Source organism: Sphaeramia orbicularis, chromosome 14 (genome assembly GCF_902148855.1).
Source record: "Sphaeramia orbicularis chromosome 14, fSphaOr1.1, whole genome shotgun sequence".
NCBI classification, from domain to species: Eukaryota; Metazoa; Chordata; class Actinopteri; order Kurtiformes; family Apogonidae; genus Sphaeramia; species Sphaeramia orbicularis.
Genome location: NC_043970.1, coordinates 53,367,802 through 53,387,814, shown reverse-complemented (window position 1 = coordinate 53,387,814; position 20,013 = coordinate 53,367,802). Strand labels below are relative to the sequence as shown.

General features: G+C 41.9%; 1 protein-coding gene across 10 annotated transcripts in view; it reads left to right on the top strand.

Moving 5' to 3' along the window:
• The window catches only part of auts2a (activator of transcription and developmental regulator AUTS2 a), a 693,940-nt gene that overhangs the window by 613,081 nt on the left and 60,846 nt on the right, over positions 1–20,013 (top strand). For all 10 annotated transcript variants that reach the window (XM_030154094.1, XM_030154090.1, XM_030154095.1 and 7 more), the window contains one exon: positions 2,329–2,377. In XM_030154094.1, the coding sequence (XP_030009954.1) occupies positions 2,329–2,377 (49 nt within the window). The remainder of the gene's footprint in view (positions 1–2,328; positions 2,378–20,013) is intronic.

Below are 20,013 nucleotides of genomic sequence, written 5' to 3'. Positions count from 1 at the left end.
GCCCCGGAACCACCTGAACACTGGAGCTGAAGGCTGTATGAATGTCTGAATGAGCCAAAGTGCTGGTTAAATACCAGCTGACCTCCTTTCAGGCCAGTGAGGTGGGAGTTGATCCAACAGGAAGACAGCGCCTGTGGGCCTGAGGAGGTGCGCGCTGCTCATAAAGGAGCGTTTTGTTTTTCCTCCCCTCACGGTAGCAGCACCCTACTGGGGAATTCATTAGCGGCTGACATCATCTCACTCAGAACAGAAAGAATATCTTTCTGCCTCAGCTCTCCCCTCCCTCCTCCTCCTTTCTCTCCTTCCCTCTCTCTCTCTCTCTCTCTCTCTCTCTCTCTCTCTCTCTCTCTCTCTCACTTCGCCTCAGCCACGGTGCGCCACTGTCTCTGCTTTTTTGCGCGCCATTTACGCAAAAGGAAAAGCATCGATGTGCGCGTCTGCGACCGAGGTCCGAGCTTTTCCCCAGCTTTAAAGTGTGTTTGCTTTGTGAAGGAGCAGGTTAAGGTGAAATCCGCCCGGAAATCAGGAAGTGGGAGGACCCGACCGCGAAGGCAGCGGCTGTGAAGGCAGTGCGTGTGGATGAATGGGAGTTTGTGTGGAGCTGGGAGCGGAGGAGAGGCGGCGATCTGAGCCGACCACCGGGCTCCGTCACTGACACCGCAGGTCGAAAACCGGGCTCCTGCCTCCCGTTGCCCCCTCCCTTGTCTTTGTGGTGTGCCTCCGTGCGTCTCCGCTCAGGACTGGCCGTGCGCTTTTGTTGGATTGGTTTGTTCCGTCGGCTCTGCGCACCAGCACCGACCAACGGATCCGGTTTGTTCCATCCCGCGGATATTTCCGACAGGAGAATATAGGTGAAAAGATCCACTCTGTTCCCGAGAAAAGGAAAAAACCAACCGGGAGGACGAGTGGATGTTTGGTGTCGTCGTGTGAGTGCTGGTGCAGAAGCTCCTCCGCCTTCACACACATGGTTCCCTTTGTCCAAAAGGCGCAGTAGCTTTGTCCACGGCTTGGGATTTTTTCTTGGAAAGGCTTCTTGTTCCTCCGCATGGCTGTCCTCTACGTGGACGGAGTAGACTCGGTCGCTTCTTGTGTGGATTATATTGTTTGAGAAGCAGAATGTGAAACCAGGCCGTATTTACCTGAGCCAAGTGTTCTCCGGACTGAGTGCTTCTCTCCGTTCCATCAGAGGTATGCGCACCGGCTCTGAGCCACTTCCAACCACGGTTCGGTCTTAATTATGTCCAATAAGATGCAAAAAGGTCTGAGTGGATTTATTCCAGTAGTAAACCCCTCCATGTCCCGTTGATTGTGTCATTTCTTCTGCTGCTTTCATTGTTTACATCCTGTCAGTGTTGCACAAGTGAAAAACTGATCCGTTAAAACCGAACAGGAAAATGCAGTTGTTTTGCCTTTTTCCTCGGTTTTGTTCAGATTGTATTTTAACATTATTTGGCTTTTTTTGGGCACCGTTAATGACAGGTCTGCAGGAGCACAGACATCTGATCTGACACCGGACGCACATTTGGAAGAATCCTGTTATCATGAGGTTATGAAACAGAGAAAGAAAGCAACACTGTGTTAGTTTGAACTGGAGGATATTCACATTTATGTGGAGTATTTTTGCAGATAATCTCTTGACTTGTGAATCCACTAAGACAGAATGTGTTTAAATCAGATAAATCTGGTCCCCCGTCCTGGTTCTTACCTGTGGACCCAGATTCACCTGAACTGATCCGGATCTAATGGGCTTTATCTGTAAATCGGTGTTGTCTCTTAAATGACTATTGTAAGAACTAATTTAAAGAGGGAAATCGTTTCTATGCACATTTTATTCTAAAAGGTGATGTTGGGATCTGCCAGGGGCTTGGACGGATGCGGGGGGTTTGTTGCGGATCAACAGTGCCATCAAGTGGCTGCAAAGTGAAGAACCACTTGTTTTGTTTCCGTCATGTATCAAATATTGGTTTGGATTATGATGATCAGGTTATTCAAATAATTCAGAACATCTGAACACGGCGCTGTGTGGACAGTAGCAAATCCAAGTTTGATGTTTGTTGCAACAAAAATAAGCAAATATCCAGAGTTACCCGCAGATACATATTTCTACTTTAGATCTATTTATCTATCCCTAAAATGTAGAATTCTGGATCATTTTAATATAATAGAAATGTCACATGTTAGTGTCATTATTCAGATTTCACCAGGTAACATCTGGTCCGTTGTGAGTTATCCTGTTTTCCCGAGGAAATGACAGCGCATTCAGTCATTTTGGTGATTTTTTTTTTTTTTTTTTAATTCAGGTTTTTATGATGTTTTTCTGTTTTCCAGGGTTCCGATGCTGGATCAGAGAAGTTTTTCAGCACAGCAGCAGTTAAAGGTACAGATATTATAATTATTATTACTGTTATCATTCTAAAAGGATGTGTTAATAAGGATGATGCAGGTGGGTTTGCTATTTTCTGGAAGTTCTTCATGTTTGTTATCCACTATAAAGCACTGTCTACCATAATGCAGAACCACATCTAAATAGACAGATACACTCATATAAAATACATGTATTTCTTGGCGTGGAAACATGAACATAATTTGGAATAAGAACAAACAAAAGCTTTCACACTGTCGGTTCTGCTTCATGTCGTTTTTATCTTCGTATGTGTGTCACATGGAATCAGAAGCAGTGTTTTAACCATGTGGCGTTTTTGCAAATGTGCAGAAATGCATCAGAGCTTGTCCTGTAGCCAGAGCAGGAGGAGGAGGAGGACGGACTAATGCTGCGGGGAATGAAGTGAGGGCAAGAAAGGCATCTGTTTATGGCCTCAGTGTGCCAACACCACATGTGACCTCATTATCAAGTCACTAATTTGCTGTTAAAAGCAGCCCCATTTTCTCTGGCTCAGGGATAATGGAAGAGCCCCGCGTGAATGGACATTCCTCTGTAATGGGGGGAGTTACCAGGCCGGGCCGAGGGGAGGCTCAGGGCCCAGGGTTGTGACCCCTTCAGGGCTGTGGCAGAAATGGGGCCGATCACCGCTGATAGGTCATTGCGCACCCCCCTCCTCCTTTTTCCTCCTGGTCTTCCTCTGCTTTCCTCTACGCAGACCTCCGAACACATTTCCCACATTCTGGCCTTTGATTCCCTCCAGGGCTTGATTTGTGGCGTCCACTGGGGGCTCAATGGCCATGCTTGACAGGGAGGTTTCCTTTTGAACGCACTTCTCTGTGGACTGATTTGGTTCCCTTGAAAGGATTAAGGCCCCCTTTGTGCAGCCTAAATCAACAGAGGGCCGCCCTCTTTCCCCCTCCATGAAAGGACCTGACTGGGGAAACAGTACACAAAATACGCTTTCTCTCTGCTGCACCGGAGTCCACTCTCTTGGCCCCTATTTCCATTTAAATATCGCTGCTTCTTCTTCTTCGTCTTTTCCCTTTTACCATCGCCACCTCCTCCTCCTCTCCTGCCATATGCTAATGCTGCCGTTAGTGCGAAAAGCTCAGTAAAAGAATCCAGGTGCAAGGAGAACAGGGACCACTGGTATTTTTATGGAGGATGGTGTTGAGATTAAAGAGCTGGGTGGGTTTTTGTTGGAGGGGATTACCAGCGTTCTAATGCAACCAAACCCCAAGACAAGCAACTGCTCGATCCGAAATAGCAAATGAGCCCAGTTTGAGGGACAGCGTGTGTCAATATTTGCCCAAGAGCAGGTGCAAAAAAAAACCACCCATTGTTTGAGAGTCTTTGCAGAACGAAGTGGTGCTAATAACAAATATGCACGGCGTTAATACTGAACTTAACATAAGAGATGGGAGGCTGGAAAAATTCATAAACAAATGTAAACAAAAAGCCTATTGTTGTAGTAATTAATAGATGCATGAGTCAAACAGGTTCATCCAGACACTGATAATCCTCAGTAACACTGTGAATAATTGGGCACAAACACACACTGAACGCACCTTTAAAACCTGTGCATTGACGAGGCCATTGTAATTCAGCTGCTGATGTGCAGCTTTGGTAATGACTGACTGTTGGCTTTTTTCTCTGCAGCAAGACTGGAAATCAGCCCTGGGCAACTTCAGGTCTCTTTGAAGACTTAACGCTGGTCCCTCATCTTTTAATCTCGCAGCCTCCTCACCTACTCAATAATTACAGTGTATTTTTCATGCTCCTTCAAAAGCCATAGTGTTTCTTTTTTCTCGCCCGAGGCCTACACTGCATTTTAAAGAGGAAATCTTACTGATGAGAATGCAGGTTTTGTGTTTTCAGACGTTGATTTGTTTTCTTCTCCTTCGTGTCGGCTTCACCTCGAGGCCATCGGTGTCGACTGCGCATAGTTGTTTAATGTGGAGCTTCCAGTCCTCATCACTCTCCGCTCGCCTCTGTTTTTCTCTGTGCACTCTCTGGGTTCACTTTGCCCAGGAATGGATTTCATTAACTAAGAGTCATTAAATGTTAGCTCTAATTACCGCTGCTGTCAATGCACCTGCAGGTGTCAGCCGGCTAACCTGATTCATTTGCTCTCCAGGAGAGTAAGCACCAGACAGACACAAACCCACCATGGAATCTATTGGCCACCGGTGAAATAAACAACTTCTCCAAAGTCTAAGCTCTTTTCAAGGTGCCGTGGGTGGAAATCGGTAACGAAGCATTATTAAAGCTGTGACGGCCGTCCGGGGAGTAGATTGAAGTGCTGGGTCACTCAAATACTGATATGTCACCAAAACAGCCCGCAGACAGATCCATCAAATGATTAAAGCTGCATCCTGGGGCGCTAATATCTTGTCACCCAGTTACATTCCCATCCTTTGTGATACAGTCAATCACAGAGACTCTGCCCAGACGTCGGAGCCTCTGCATTGTTTGTGAAGCGTCGCCACAGCAGCGAGATTAAGATAATGCTCGATGACATTTAAAAAGCTCTGCAGAGCCGTTTATTAACAGGACGCCTCAAATTTTTCATATCGGTGAGTTTTCAGTTCGCTGTGAATCTGTATAGAATCAAAAGGCTGTTTTCAGTACACACACTGCAAAATCCAAATCTTTCCAACTGTATTTTTCTCATTTCTAGTTAAAATATCTTATCACACTTACAATAAGACATAATCACCTACAGAGTACCTTTTCAGTGAGATGTAAGAACTTATTTTTAGAAGAAATCTTACCAAGATAATATTCACTTGTTCCATTGGCAGATTTTTTTTACTTGAACTGAGCAAAAAAATCTTGAATTACCAAAAAAAAAAAACTCTCCCAATGGAACAAGTGAAAATTATCTTGGTAAGATTTCTTCCAATAAGATTTTTTCCAGATCTGTTGTCTAAAAATCAGTTCTTATATCTCACTGAAAAGTTGCTCTTTAAGTGATTATGTCTTATTCTAAGTGTGATGAGATATTTTGACTAGAAATGAGAGAAATACACTTGGTAAAATGTAGATTTTTCCAGTGCAGTGTGCAGCTCATACCGTTAGGGGTCACTCAATCGAATCAGGAATAGATCACGTAACCAGCGAGGGAGCAAGGGATCATGGGAGATATCGATTAAGATGCATCTGGTGTAACTCAGAAAGCACATTTAGACAATGATGGAATAAAGTTTTTATTCACGTGTAATTTAACTTGGATGAAATATATGCAAATATTAATGGTAGCAACGTTAGCATCAAATTAAACAGATTTCCTTGAATGTGAACGTCACTGGAAATGTTTACACATCCACAAATGGATATTCAACATGAAAATGTGACATGTTTTGGCTGAAACTCTAGGAAATGTACACTGCAGGATTATAATCCAGTGAACAATGTGTGTGTTTGGTTCATTTTGATTCTTTTAGCATATATGAAATATATGAATAACGGTAAATATCAATGATAGCAACATTAGCATCAAATTAAACAGATTTCCTTGAATATGAACATTGCTGGAAATGTTTACACATCAACAAATAGGTATTCGACATGGAAATGTTACATATTTTAGCTGAAACTAATAATAATCCAGTAATAATATGTATGTTAGGTTATTTTTGATTCCTTTAACATGTATGAAATATATACAGATAACAAAAATATCAAGGTTAGCAACGTTAGCATCAAATTAAACACATTTCCTTGACTATGAATGTTGCTAGAAATGTTTACGCGTCCACAAATAGATATTCAAGGTGGAAATTTGACATATTTTATCTGAAACTAATAATAATCCAGTGAACAACATGTATGCTGGGTTATTTTTGATTTCACTGTAAGCTAAACTTAGAATAAGAAACTGCATTTTTATGTTTGTTTTATTCCTAGAAATGACTCAATCATCCTTCTTCTTTTTTGTTTCCATATGATGTGCGTGTTGTGGATGTATATTCCAGTGTCTGGTCCCTGGTCGACGTGCACCTCCTGCAGCTGCGTCTGCGATGTGAGACCGAGTTCAGTGCGGGGGTGAATTGAAGTGCACAGTGTAGTGATTCTCAGTTTCCCCCCTCAGCATAACACTGATTGCACCATGCTTTGCTGGAGTTAATGTGAAAATGAAGCGGTGCTACAGCGAGACCCGGGGCTGACGCCAGCGTGAAGAGCGCCGCTGGTGAAGTGTGTCGGGCTTGAGTGCGTCTGTCACCAGGGGAGAGAATAATGTGCGATGTGGAAGGTGTAATTTGCAGAGCTGATGGCATTGTTTAAAAAAATAGTGGAAAGAGAAAAGCGGAGGTGAACTTTTGTGGCAGATATCAGAGCTGAAGAGCTCCCTGGATTGTCATAGAGAGCTCTGCTGGCAGCGAAATTGCCTGTGAGCGTATTACTGCTGTGTGGGAGTGAGCTGAGGGCTTGTTTTTCTCTCTCTCTCTCTGCTTCATTCTCTTTCTGTTTCCTGAGAGGAGGACTGGTGATAGAGCTGTGTGTATTTCCAGGCTGTGGGCCGCCACCTGCTGTAAGCTCAAGTGATATAGAGAGCAACAATCATGCCACAAATCACCCAGGCAGCTCTCTAACTCATTCAGTGGACTGGAAAGAGAAGGTTGGTCTTTCACAGCTCCAGTGTTGGTTTACTGCCTCGGGCTCCGGCGCTGCCCTCGCGCTGACCTCTGCCGTCTGTGTGGGTTTGTGTGTCAAGAAATCAGTGCTGCCTGTGGAACTTGACCTGATGCGCAGTGGATAGATGACCTGACTAGCATTGGCCTTTTGTGCGTTGTGTAGTCAAGGACGGACTCTTTTTCCCTTGTAGGGACGGTGAGGTCGATGCCGGGTCACTGACCCCCCCTACCACCCCCTCACCCCGCAGACGTAACCCAGACGTAACTGCCGAGATAAAGCGTTATTGTTGTTTTGGCTCAAACACCAGCTTAACTGCAATCACAACACTCCTCTGATATTTAATAACCGTCTGTGTTTTCAGAAATAAGTGGTGGATCTGAAGGATTGGGCTCTGTCTGATAGATCAGTGAAGTGGATTCCAGTTGTTTCCCTGGAGGTTTTTGTGCGTCTGTTGTTTGCCCGTCTCCTGCAACGAGCATTTAATACATCTCTGGGGGTAAAGGAAGCTCAATATCCTGTGCAGGCGGAGGGGAGGGGGAGGTGGGGGGGTGCCCACTCCCCACCCCACCCACCCACAATGGCCTGAACCGCAGAGAGGCTGTATTTCATGGGTATGAAAGGAGCCGCTCCAGCGATGGCTCATCTGCTGACACAGCCAAACAAAGGTTAACAACTCAAGAGGAGCGCTCGCTGATTTACTGCCCCACAGTGGCAAACAAAGACCCCGCCCCCACGTCTACGCCTCGAACTGACCATTTCTGTCTGGAGCCACAGAATTATGGCCACTTTGCTAAGTATGCATATAGCTGTGTTCTTTATGGATCAGGTTAGTGGTAGGGCTGTGTATTGGCAAAAATCTGGCGATACGATACAAATCACAACACTAGGATCACGATACGATATATCAAGATATATCGTGATACTGTTAAAAAGGCAATTTTTTGTTTCTTTATATTTTTTTAAATGATTATTTCTTTGAAGAATTGAATTACACCCAAAATCTGCCCAAATACTAAACACATTTTTATTTGATCACAACAGGATCTAATGTTATATCACAAAATATTCCAGTGTTAAAGCTTAGATTCTGTTTTACAGACATTACAGTTTAAGATCCTGTTCAAATGTTCATATTCTATTAGTTCAGAACTAACATCATAACATTATTTTTGTGCAATCCCAACAAAGGAACTACCATCTGCCTCTCAGACAGTAAAAAGTGTGTTTAGGATCCTTCAAACAACCATTATTTAATAAAACAGTGTTAAATAATAATGAATAAATTATAAACAATAAAGAAAAACAAAGATGAACCTCCGCTATATCTGCATTCGAATAAATACCTAAAAATATCCATAGAGTACTTTTTAATATCGATACAGTATCGTGAAATGAAATATCGCGATATACTGCAGAACCAATATTTTCTTACAGCCCTAGTTATTGGTGCTGATCTGTGCAGCAACGGGAGCGGCCATTTATTCCTTTGCATTAAACTCAAGTGAAGGACTTTTTAAGCTTTCTTCACATTTAAGAACGAAGATCTGAAAGCAGTGTTCCTGAAACGATTTTGTGATTTCAAGTCAGGTTTATTATAATCAGAAAATTTGGGAACCATTTTCTCCAGTAGAGGCACTAAAACAGAGCAGCGCCTGAATGTGACATGTACAAATGCAAACACAAAATATCAACATTAAAGAATATTAACAGAATTATTTTAGTTTTTATGGGATAATGTTGCTGCAATAGTGGCTTAACAGATCTGTCCATACACTCATGTTCTGTATTTATGATACTGTGTTCTGTTTACTGTTGGTTAATGCATAAACATTCCTCAAGAAAATCCCCAAAGGGACACACTGGAAAAAAGGCCTGTACAAAAATAAGAAAATTAAACTCATTGTTGGGTTAAAATGTCTTATTTGAAGTAAAATTATCTGCCAGTGCAGAAAGAAAATGGCAAGTTTTCTTGAAATAAGAAAATATTTTCTAAGGATTACAGAATGCTAAAATTCTTACTTATTTGAAATCTTCATACTAAGATTTTTTTTTTTTTATCTATGGTGTATATATGTATAGGCAAAAGTGCAATAAACAAGCAAAAATTTCTTGAAGGCAAACACTTACTGTGTCCGCCATACTCGTCTCCCAACAATGGAGCTTGTTTTGTTATAAATATTGCTTAAAATTTGATGAAATATCTAAGTGGGGTAGCTCAAGATGAAAATTCATGGAACAATTTAAATAATCTAAACAGGATTAAGTCGCAATAAATGAATACATCTAAAAAAAAATGATCTCTCAAGATAAATATTTCAAATTCAAGTCAGTTTATCTAAGTCAGACATTCCTTTTTTGCGGTTTAGTAAAGTATATTGTATTATATTGTATTAGCAGTTCATAGAATACTTATACTCTATATTAATGGAAATAAATACAAGCTGCTTAACGCATAATGAATAAAATCTAACCCAAACTCTCTGTATCTAATGCGTGAAGTTAATTTTGTTTAAACATTTGTTGCTTGTCCCTTTTATTCAGGACAGAAATGCAGCTGCAAACACTACAGAATGGGTTTCTTCTCTGTAATGTGTGCAGTTTAAGCATTTTCCTACTGTTATCGTACCATCACCAGCTGTTCAAACAGATCTAGTTCTAGTTCTGTGATTTCTACCTGGTAAAAACCATGTCTGGTCATGTATTCGACGTCCACTCGGTAGAACTTTTGTTGATCATGGGTCTGATTTGAGGCAACACACACACACACACACACACACACACACACACAGACGAGTACAGACGGTTGTCTTTCCATCTCCTTCCACGGCACAAAGAGGTCATTCAGAGTTTGTTCCCTGAGTCCAGAGGTTAGAGACTAAGTAAATCCATCCATCTTAATGCACTTATTTCAGCACCAGGAGGGCAGGAGGGAGACTGTGTAAACACTCCTATATCCGACATGCCATGCTAAACCCAAAGAGCCTGGAACCCATCAGGCCAAAATTAAAGGTCTACATCTGAAACACAAACATTTAAATGGGCTGCACTCCAGAGATCAAAGTGAAAGGCTTCGGTTTTTCCTGCCGGCCTCCGACATCTGCCACGCCGAGATATGTGGCGGGTTCGCTGGCCAGTCAGGGTTGAACGGCGAGCGGCGCAGTACTGTACACGACTGTTTCTGTCAGGTTCCTGAAGTAACGCTCTGTGGCAGGTCTGAAGGATTTATATAAGCACCCTCAGTTTATTCAGAGATCTGACTCAGGTTCCAAAGACAATATTTAGGGCCATAATGAGACAGATTGTATTTCCCGATTAATAACAAACTGATGGAGCTCATCGGGGTTGGTTTAGTTAATGAAAACTGAGACTAAAACCAAAAGCAGCTAAAAGGTTACTGCAAAGAAAATGACAGATTCCACAAACTGGAAGAATACAGTGATCAGCGTAGAATGTCAAAGTAGAATAGAAACATTTTTTAGCAGTTTTGTAAATCATTTTAGATGTTGTACATTTTTATTCAACACTATGGCCTCCCCCTTGGCCCCTCCTCCTTACCCCTATCCCTCTGTTTTGCACATTCAAGGGTAGGGGTAGGGGTAGGGGTGTCCCAATTCTTGATGTGTCTGAAAGGAAAGGTTGTTTGGGGCTTGAAACTGAGATTTTTCAGGACCGCACTGCAAACAGGGGTATGAGAAATTTTCGATAATTGTGTTCAAATCATCGGCAAGATGGAGGTAAACAGCAAAACAGCGCAGCAGTGTGATGAAAGAAACGCACAAATGTACGTAGTTTCTTCGTTAACAACTTAATTATTTGATCAACCGTTTCATGCCGTTTCAGTTAGGGGTGAGTATTGTCAAGAATCTGCCGATATGATACAAATCACAATACTAGGATCACGATATGATATATCATGATATATCATGATAATGTTAAAAAGGCAATTTTTTTTGTTTCTTCTTTTAAAAGGATTATTTCCTGGAGGAACTGAATTACACCAGAAATCTGCACAAATACTAAACACATTTTTATTTGATCACAACAGGATCTAATGTTATATCACAAAATGTTCCTACTTAAATTATGTTCTACAGACATTACAGTTTCAGATCCTGCTCAAATGTTCATTTTCTATTAGTTCAGAACTAACATCAGAACATTATTTTTGTGCGATCCCAACAAAGGAACTAACATCTGCCTCTCTTAGACAGTAAAAAGTGCTTTTAGGATGCTTCAAATAAACATTATTTAATAAAACAGTGTTAAATAATAATAAATAAGATATAAACAATGAAGGAAAACAAAACAAAAATAAACCTCCACCATATCTGCATTTGAATAAATACCTAAAAATATCAATACAGTACTTTTTAATATTGATACAGTATTGTGAAAGGAAATATCGCGATATATTGCAGAATTGATATTTTCTAATACCCCTAATTTCAGTGTGTTTTAAATCGCGTTTTTGCGGTTTGTGGTTGATAGCCACGAAAAGACAACCAAAGCCCATGGAACAGAGACGGTTACAGCTGCTGATGGCATGGGGAATACTTTCAGAAACAAAGTTGTCGCATCTATTTATAGCGGCATCGATGACTGCTGATGACGTAACAGGTTGTAAGGGTTGTCTCATTTCCCAGGGGAATATTTCAACCCCTTCCTCTTGCAACTCCGTTTCAATGGGGAAGGCCAAGGGGTGAATTGGGATTGGGATTGGGCCTATGACTACATTCAACCTCTTCTTTATAAAGTTTCTCTTCATTAAACCCGAATCACATTAACTAGAAGTTTAAGATAGTAGGTTTTTATTGACCAAAACAGTAACGATAGATTGGGTCAGGGCTGGCTGATATCATCCTTGTCCTATAATGCACTTTTAGGCCAAAAAATGCATTATATATGTCTGAAATAACATATGAGGAAAGGACAGTACTTTATTAATCATGAAGGAAATTCACCTATTTGTGAGCTTCTCCCAGTCACTCAAAAACAGGACTAAATTAAAATACCATAAAAAAAAATGCAGTAAAAGTACAGTAAAACCAGGATAATAAATAACATTAGATGCATCATAATAAAGTGTCCTCAGTCGTGATGTTTATCTGCCCACATCATCATCATTCCTCCTCCTCCTCCCAACAGTAGAGTTCACTCTCAAGGGACAAAAATAGCCTCTGAGAGTTAAAATAATAGATATCTAAATGGATAAATCAGCTAAAATAATTAATCTCTCCAACAGTAATTTTAGACTACCCATTGGAAAGAAACCTGAAATCCAAAATCACATTGAAAGACTAAATAACTCATGTAAAGCTCCAAACTGTGACACCCCTGGACCTCATTAGACGATATATATCAGATAGGTACGTCACATCTTCTTCGTGTCCTTTTTTGGTGTTTTAAAGGTGTGGGAGACTTTCGTGACCAATTTTTCATCAAATCTGTCAAACCTCAGTCATATCCTCAGTATCACGAATCTGTAAGTCTGTCTGTTATTACTCACCTGGATCTCTTGCATTACATTGAACAGTATCTTAGTTCCATCCACCAGAAACAAACCATCTGTTTACAAACCGAGCCGGGAGGGAACTCAGGCATCTTCAGAATTTTATCGCGATGTGCATTGTAGGAAAGGGAGGTTCGCACAGCCACCTGACAGCGGCAGCACAACCATATGGTATTATATGGATGAAACATGACGCGAAAACGGCTGAAACGGGGAAACAGCTGAAGGAATGTGCATAGAGGGAAGGGAGCTCCTGCTGTTTCCGAAGATGCCCGAGCTCCCTCCCGGCACTTAAAAATTGTTCACCATAATGCAAGAGATTCAGGTGAGTAATGACAGACAGACTTACAGATTCATGATACTGAAGATATGACTGTGGTTTGACAGATCTGATGAAAAATTGGTCACGAAAGTCTCCCGCACCTTTAAAGACTAAATAACTAATGTAAATTTCCAAACTGTGACACCCCTGGACTAGTGGTGCGTATTGGCAAGAACCTAGCGATGCGAAATAAATCGCAATACTAGGATCGCAATACGATGATATATCACGATACTGTTAAAAAGGCAAGTTTTTTGCTTGTTTCTTAATTTTTTTAATGATTATTTCCTTGAGGAATTGAATTATACCAGAAATATGTACAAATACTAAACACATTTGTATTTGATCCCAACAGGATCTAATGATAGATCCCAAAATGTTCCTATGTTCAAACTGAAATGATGTTCTACAGACATTACAGTTTCAGATCCTGTTCAGATGTTCATATTCTATTAGTTCAGAACTAACATCAGAACAGTATTTTAGTTTAATCCCAACAAAGGAACTAACATTATTGAATAAAAGAGTGTTAAATAACACTGGGTTACAAAAAATGTTTTTTCCAAGTTGTCTAGGTTTTTTCAACTGAATTCGGACCATTTTGCACCGCTAAATCCAAAAATGACATCTGTTTTTCTCAATCAGGTCAGGTTTTTTTGCTAATTTGATTTTGAAAAATTTGATCTTCTCACAAAATATAATAATTAATACCAAAATAAGATTAGTAAGCACACTTTATGAAACTTGTGACTTGATTCCTGTTAGGTACAATGGTGTATTCACCGCAGATGGAGCAGAATACGTCAGGCTTAGTTTTGCCAGATCTTCTAGTCGAAGCCATTTCATTCACCTGTAATATTAAAAAAAACATTCATCATAAATTGGCAAAAGTCAAATCTTCAGAACTCGTTTATTGCAAGAAATATGAAAGAACTTTGTATCATATGATGTGAAAATGCCCATAAATGTAAGCAAAAATGTTCAAAAGCCAATATGTAGCATAGTTCAGAAAGTTGACCTGATTGAGCAAAATGAATGTGATTTTTGGATTCAGCACCAAAATGATCCTAAATCAGCTCAAAAAACTGAAACAGTACATTTGTTGTTGACCAGTGTAATAATAAATAAAAAAGAAAAACAAAAAAAACCTAAAATGAACCTCCACCATATCTGCATTTGAATAAATACCTAAAAATATCGATACAGTACTTTTTAATATCGATACAGTATTGTGAAATGAAATATCGCGATATATTGCAGAACCGATATTTTCTTACAGCCCTACCCTGGACCTCATTAGACGATATATAATAGATATGTACGTCACATCTTCTTCGTGTCCTTTTTTGGTGTTTTAATGTCGGCGTTTCACTGACGTACGTTGACGTGATGCGAGTGTATGGCTGAGTAGAGGTGTTGAAAGCACCGGCCTCCTCATCCCAGGAGAGTCTTCCCCCATCACCGTCACCTTCATCCGCTGATCCAATGTGACATCAGCCACTCTCCTGCCAAGCGTGAAGCATTAACAGGGTCAAGGCACCACAAACACACACTCATTCCCATTCCACTTATCCAGAGCCCGGTGTTCCCACTGCGCTGTTGGTGTGTTCAGGCCAATTATGCCTGTGTCAGTCTTTGGTCCCTGAGGCAGAGGTGACATTGCCAAAGAGGCGGCGAGAGCAGACCTCCATAATGAGGCCTCATGGTGGCTTAGAGGTCTGTGTGGATGCATGTGTGCATACATAACACTTGGCGTCCTCGGCCACCATTTTTGCCATCAACGTTTTGTACATCAGGCAGCTTCCCCGACATTATAAGTACCTGCTGCTGCTTCATGATGTCTCTCTAGGAAAATGGATTTTGGCTCTGGTGACTGGAGGACATTGTTCCAGAAATGTGGCATAGCAGCTTTGCAGACAGATGCACCGAGGAGAAGATGGGATTAACGACACAGAGGATGTTACTGTTAGTGGAAGTGATTTCTACCTAGTGACGTTGGTGTTGCTTTGAGCAGCGTGAAGCAGGATCTGGTCTTAACCAAACATTCATTGATGATCATTGAGTTGAGTTATTGTATGGACATAGGGGTTTGGGTAAAACAACAGCAGGAGGCCACCAGAGCTAAAAACGTCCGGACTGTATTTGCTGGAGTCTTTGGTCTCTGCAGGGTGCCGCTTTTATTCTCTTTCCACCAATGCAAAGCTAATTCTGGGATAATGCTAGCCGACTAATTTGCTATTGCACAGATGAAAAAGTCACCACAGTCACATGATCACATTCGCAGCGATAATAAACACCATCAACAACAACAACATGTGGCAGATGACAACTCTTACAAGGTTTTCTCCCAGATTTGCATCTAAACACAGTCTTGTGCGGCACATTTTTGCTTGTGTTGGAAAAAATGCCAGAAACAAACTTTCATTTGGTCTTATTGGTTATGATAGTCCCTCCCTCAGCCCCTGATGTAAGCAGTTTCTGATGCTAGACCAGTGCAAAAATAACTGTTATTAGGCTTTTGAAATGGAGAGTCGAGACAGAGGCATCGACTCTGAACAGACCCTCAAACTGCTTTTTGAAAACAGTAACACGATGTCTGTGTACGTTAGTGTTTTTCAACCTTGGGGTCGCCTGGAATTCAAATGGGTTCGCCTGAAATTTCTAGTAATTGATAAAAAATAAAAGCTTACTAAGAAAAAGTATATGGTGAGTTGAGGGAGACGATCATAATCCATAACAGACATGACAAACTGTGAGTCTGAAACTGCAGCACCGTGGTTCTGTTTATCTGTCAAATGTTCACTGTGGTCAGTTTCAGATGCTGCAGCTCTTTCATAATTCATAGTTTCAGTTCTTGTTTGTTCAGTATTAATTGTCCTTGTAAATCGAAGCTGGACTGACTGGACAGATCCTGACCAAGGAAAATCGCATTCTCCCTTTGTGCAGTAATCTACACCTGGATTTACTGCCACTGTCCACAGTAATATACATTATATAGACTAAATGTCCTCTAAAATTAACGTTTATTTGTAACATAGTATAGAAAACTACTACATGATCAAAAACAAATTAATTTTAGCAAAAAAAAAAAATTGTCCGTTTTCAATGTGTGGGGTCGCCAGAAATTTGTGACGTTAAAATGGGGTCACGAGCCAAAAAAGGTTGAGAACCACTGGTGTAGGTTCTCATCTGCCCAGGCCATCATTCTTCTTGGTAGTTCTTCTCGGTTCATCTGGACTGGTTTAGCGCTTTAAAAACCTTTCATCTCTCATCCAAGAGACTTCTTCAGTTCTAATAATTCTAGTTGTAGTAGTACGACGCACAGCTCATTTGTCATGTTAATATTGAGGCTCCACTTGTGTCAGGCGATGTGCTTTCTGTTTCCTGTCCACTCCTGTGGTTCGAGGGCAGGGTCAGAAATGGGAAAGAGTAAACACGGCCCTAAAACAAAAAGCAGTGAGGGATGGAGTGCAGCAGGACTGTGATCAGGACGGATGAAAGCGAGGCTTTAATTGCTCCCACAAGAGAAGAGGTTATCTTTTTTCCCCTCTCACCCTCTCTGATTCTCATAAATATGCAGGGCAGAAATAAAGCCCTGATGAGCCGCAGGGCAGATTAGAGAGGACTATAGAGCAGGATCCTGGTTTGTTAGCAGCACTCCACAGATCCTCTGCATGTGTTTCTGCTCTGCTCACACATTCTCTGGCTTTCATTTGTCTCAACCCCTTTTCATTAAACGTCCACAGGCTATTGGCTGCAGAGGGACCGATACGAACTCATTGTTTATCTGTCAGACCTCAAGTACAACATCGCCCCCTGGTGTCGGGTCAGATCTCAGTAGATTGAGAGCTGTGGGCAGAATGGATGGAGAGGATATGCTTAATTTGCAATGGGTGATGGGAATGGGTGTAAAGTTACATATGTATCCTGTAAGGGACATTTGAAAGCATGTGGATTTGATATAAACAAAGTCTAACGAACTGCACAATGTTCCATTTTATCGCCATCCTTTGGTTCATCATCTCTGGCTTGTGGCCACGGTTCTTAGAAGCCTGCCCAAACCCATCAGTGTCCGTCGGACTGTCACCATCTGTTACAGATTACCCTGCTCCTGGCGGGAGCTATTTGATTTCAGGGTTCCAACATCCCCGCTTTATTCCACGTGTCAGGTTTTACTGTAAACACTGTCGTACAAAAACCAAAATCCCAGAAGGGATTGCTTTTTCAGGCCTTTCAAGCCAAGAGCAAACGGGCCGTTCCGCCGGTACGGTCTGGTTTAGCTCTTAGCGTGCTGAGAGGGGGGCTCTGTTGGGCCATTTAGAGGCAAAGCTGTTTGGAAGCTTTTTCCCTAAACCCTGTGCTCAGTCAGTGTGCTGTGTTGTGATGTATGAATCCCCTGGCCATGCCTGACACTAGCGAGCCTGTCTGAGCCTTCACCAAGTAGGAGGCCGTGGACAGAGGCTGCATTGTTCCCCTAAAGTAACCCAAGCTCAAGGCAGCCACTGCCCAAAGGGGGATATCAAGTTGTTCTTTCCCCACCAACACCACAATCCTAGCTTAAGCTCTGAGGCTTGACGAGGGAGCAGAGAGCCAGCTGACTGTTTGGACGACAGCGCAGTTCAAATAAACAGCTCAAATCCCAACCAGCCTCCCTTTTCACTAAACCTCCCTCGCCAAGTATCACAGTCCCACAGCCATAGCTCATCACCGTGAAGCTTGCCAATAGCCCTTAGCTAATTTGTGGTGTTATTTTGAAAAGCATGTTGATGTGGCTGCTCCGAGGTTTCCTGAGAAAGAGGTCTGTACGCAGAGAGAAGAGGGTGAGAACTAACGCCCGGTTACTTCTCCTGTTTGCTTTTTTTTTTGTGAGCGATGGGCTGGTTTACCACCACACCAGCAGACCACACAGCAGATCCAGGCTGCAGAGGAACAGGGATGGGAGTTTGAGCGTAGAGGGGAGAGGCTGCCATTAACAGCTCTGTTTCTACCCCGGGTGTGTTGCTAATCCAACTGCAGTGAAACCTGAGCATGGGGTAATGAGACGGCACTTGACACGCTCACACACACATGCACACACGCACACACACACACACACACATATGAACGTAGACGGATCGGCTGCCGCTGAAGATTTAAGAAGAGAAAAGGCTACATGCAAATTGATACTTCATCAGATTTTCAGACATTTGATCTGTGCATTCAGAGCTATTACCCCTCTGGAACGAGTTATTCTTATATCGTTTTAACACTCGCCACAGACTGCGTTGAACCTGATCCTCACTGCTGGTCTGAATGTGCAGGGTGGATGTGTGTGCAACCAGTTGGCCTCATCTGAAAGAAAGTGAAAGAGGCCCAGACTGATGACTCTCCGGGGACAGATTTCTCTTTCCAGCCGTCCATGCCTCTCTCCCTGGTGAAATCACGGTGGTGTCAGTGTGTCAGCTTGAGCTGTCAGTCTCCTTATTGCTGCAAGCCACTTACTCTCACACTCTGCCCCTGGCTATAGAAATCAAGAAGGAGCGGGGAGAAGAAAGCACAAGGAAGAAATAGGGCCTTTTCTACACTCGACACAGCAGATGAGCAGTGCTTCAACCCCCCTTATGTGCAATCGGAACTCTCAAAAGAATGAAGGCGAGACCCAGAGCCTTGTATGGCCTCTGAGGATCCAGCTCTACAATCAGCAGTCACCCCCTGCTGATGGGTTGGTACAGTCTGACGGGTTTAGTGACAGACTGACAGGGCCGACACTCTGCAGATCCAGGAAACCGACACAGATCTGAAGTGAACGCACCACGACCAGGGTGGCATCGGACCCGTCGGCCGGTTCGAGTCTCATCTTGCGAGTAAGTGGGAGAAAACTGGGAGAAAGTGGAAGGTGTTTATGAGTGGGTGTTGGTTTTTTTATGAGCGTGTGACGGTAATTGAGATTCAAGCTTGTCTGCCTTTGAAGTTTGTTGGCTCAACAGGCAATTGTCTATTGTTCCCCTAAGCTGCCACAGTGACTGACAAGAAACACATGTTCCAATGGCAGCCGGTGTGTTGTGAAACGCTTCAGTTGTCCTGACATGCAGACAAAATTTTCTGTATCCTGAGACTCTAGTTGTTTTGACACTGGTTGCTGACTCTGACCTGCAGGAATTTGAGGTAGTAATTTGAGGTATTACTGCCATTTGGAGTAGATTGCCATGCATATCAGGAGTCCACCCAGTATCGAAGACACTGACACCATTGAAACCCATGTGTATTTGCAGTAAAAAAAAATGTTAGCATTAAACTGTAGATCAACTTCGCTGCAAACTTTGAGATGCATTTAAGCTGACTGTCAAACTACATAAAAACTGAACAATTCAATAGTATTTCAGCGTCATTTATTGTCAGTTGTTGCACAGATGTTCTCATATCAGTGTTGATTAGCTGATGTACATGACAGACAACCAATCAGATGAAGATTAAGACTAAACGGTGGTGACGTACTTTACCCTTTCAGGGAGCGTAGGGTAGATCTTAATTTTTCCACCTTTAATTGTGTTTTTATTGTATTAATTGTGTCTAATGACTTTTACTTGTTTTGATTTTGTGCCTTCTGTCTTGTAGCACTTTGGGATCTGCCTGTCACGGATGTAAAGTGCGTTACAAATGAAATGTATTATCATTATTATAATTATTACAACAAATGAAGAGAGGTAGCACATGTTTAATAAGTTTATGTATTTGGATATTGAAAACAATACAGATGCTCCTAAAGATGCTCAAGTATGCGATTCATCAACACATACATTAAGATATTATTTATTGTCCTCATAGAGAAATTTGTCTGGAACTGTAGTGTTAAATACAGCTGCAGTAACATAAATACAGAACAGTGTAGTATAAGTATTTATATCAATAACAATAAAAGGCAAGTTTTTTTTACCATTGTAACTGCATAAAGACTGCTTCAGAATCATTAGGGGCTTTGTTTTATGGATTTCTATCTGTTCCCTTGAACTACATAGTGACGATAAGGATCCTGTTTTCTTCCTGTCGTTTCATTCGTCTGTGGGTTGTTTTTACTGGGACGATGGACTGGAGAGGCAGTGACAGAGGTTTCATGTCTGGCTGTGAAATCGGCCTCTTTACCCGTTCAGTGTTTGTGTCTCTGGGGAACAACACACATACACA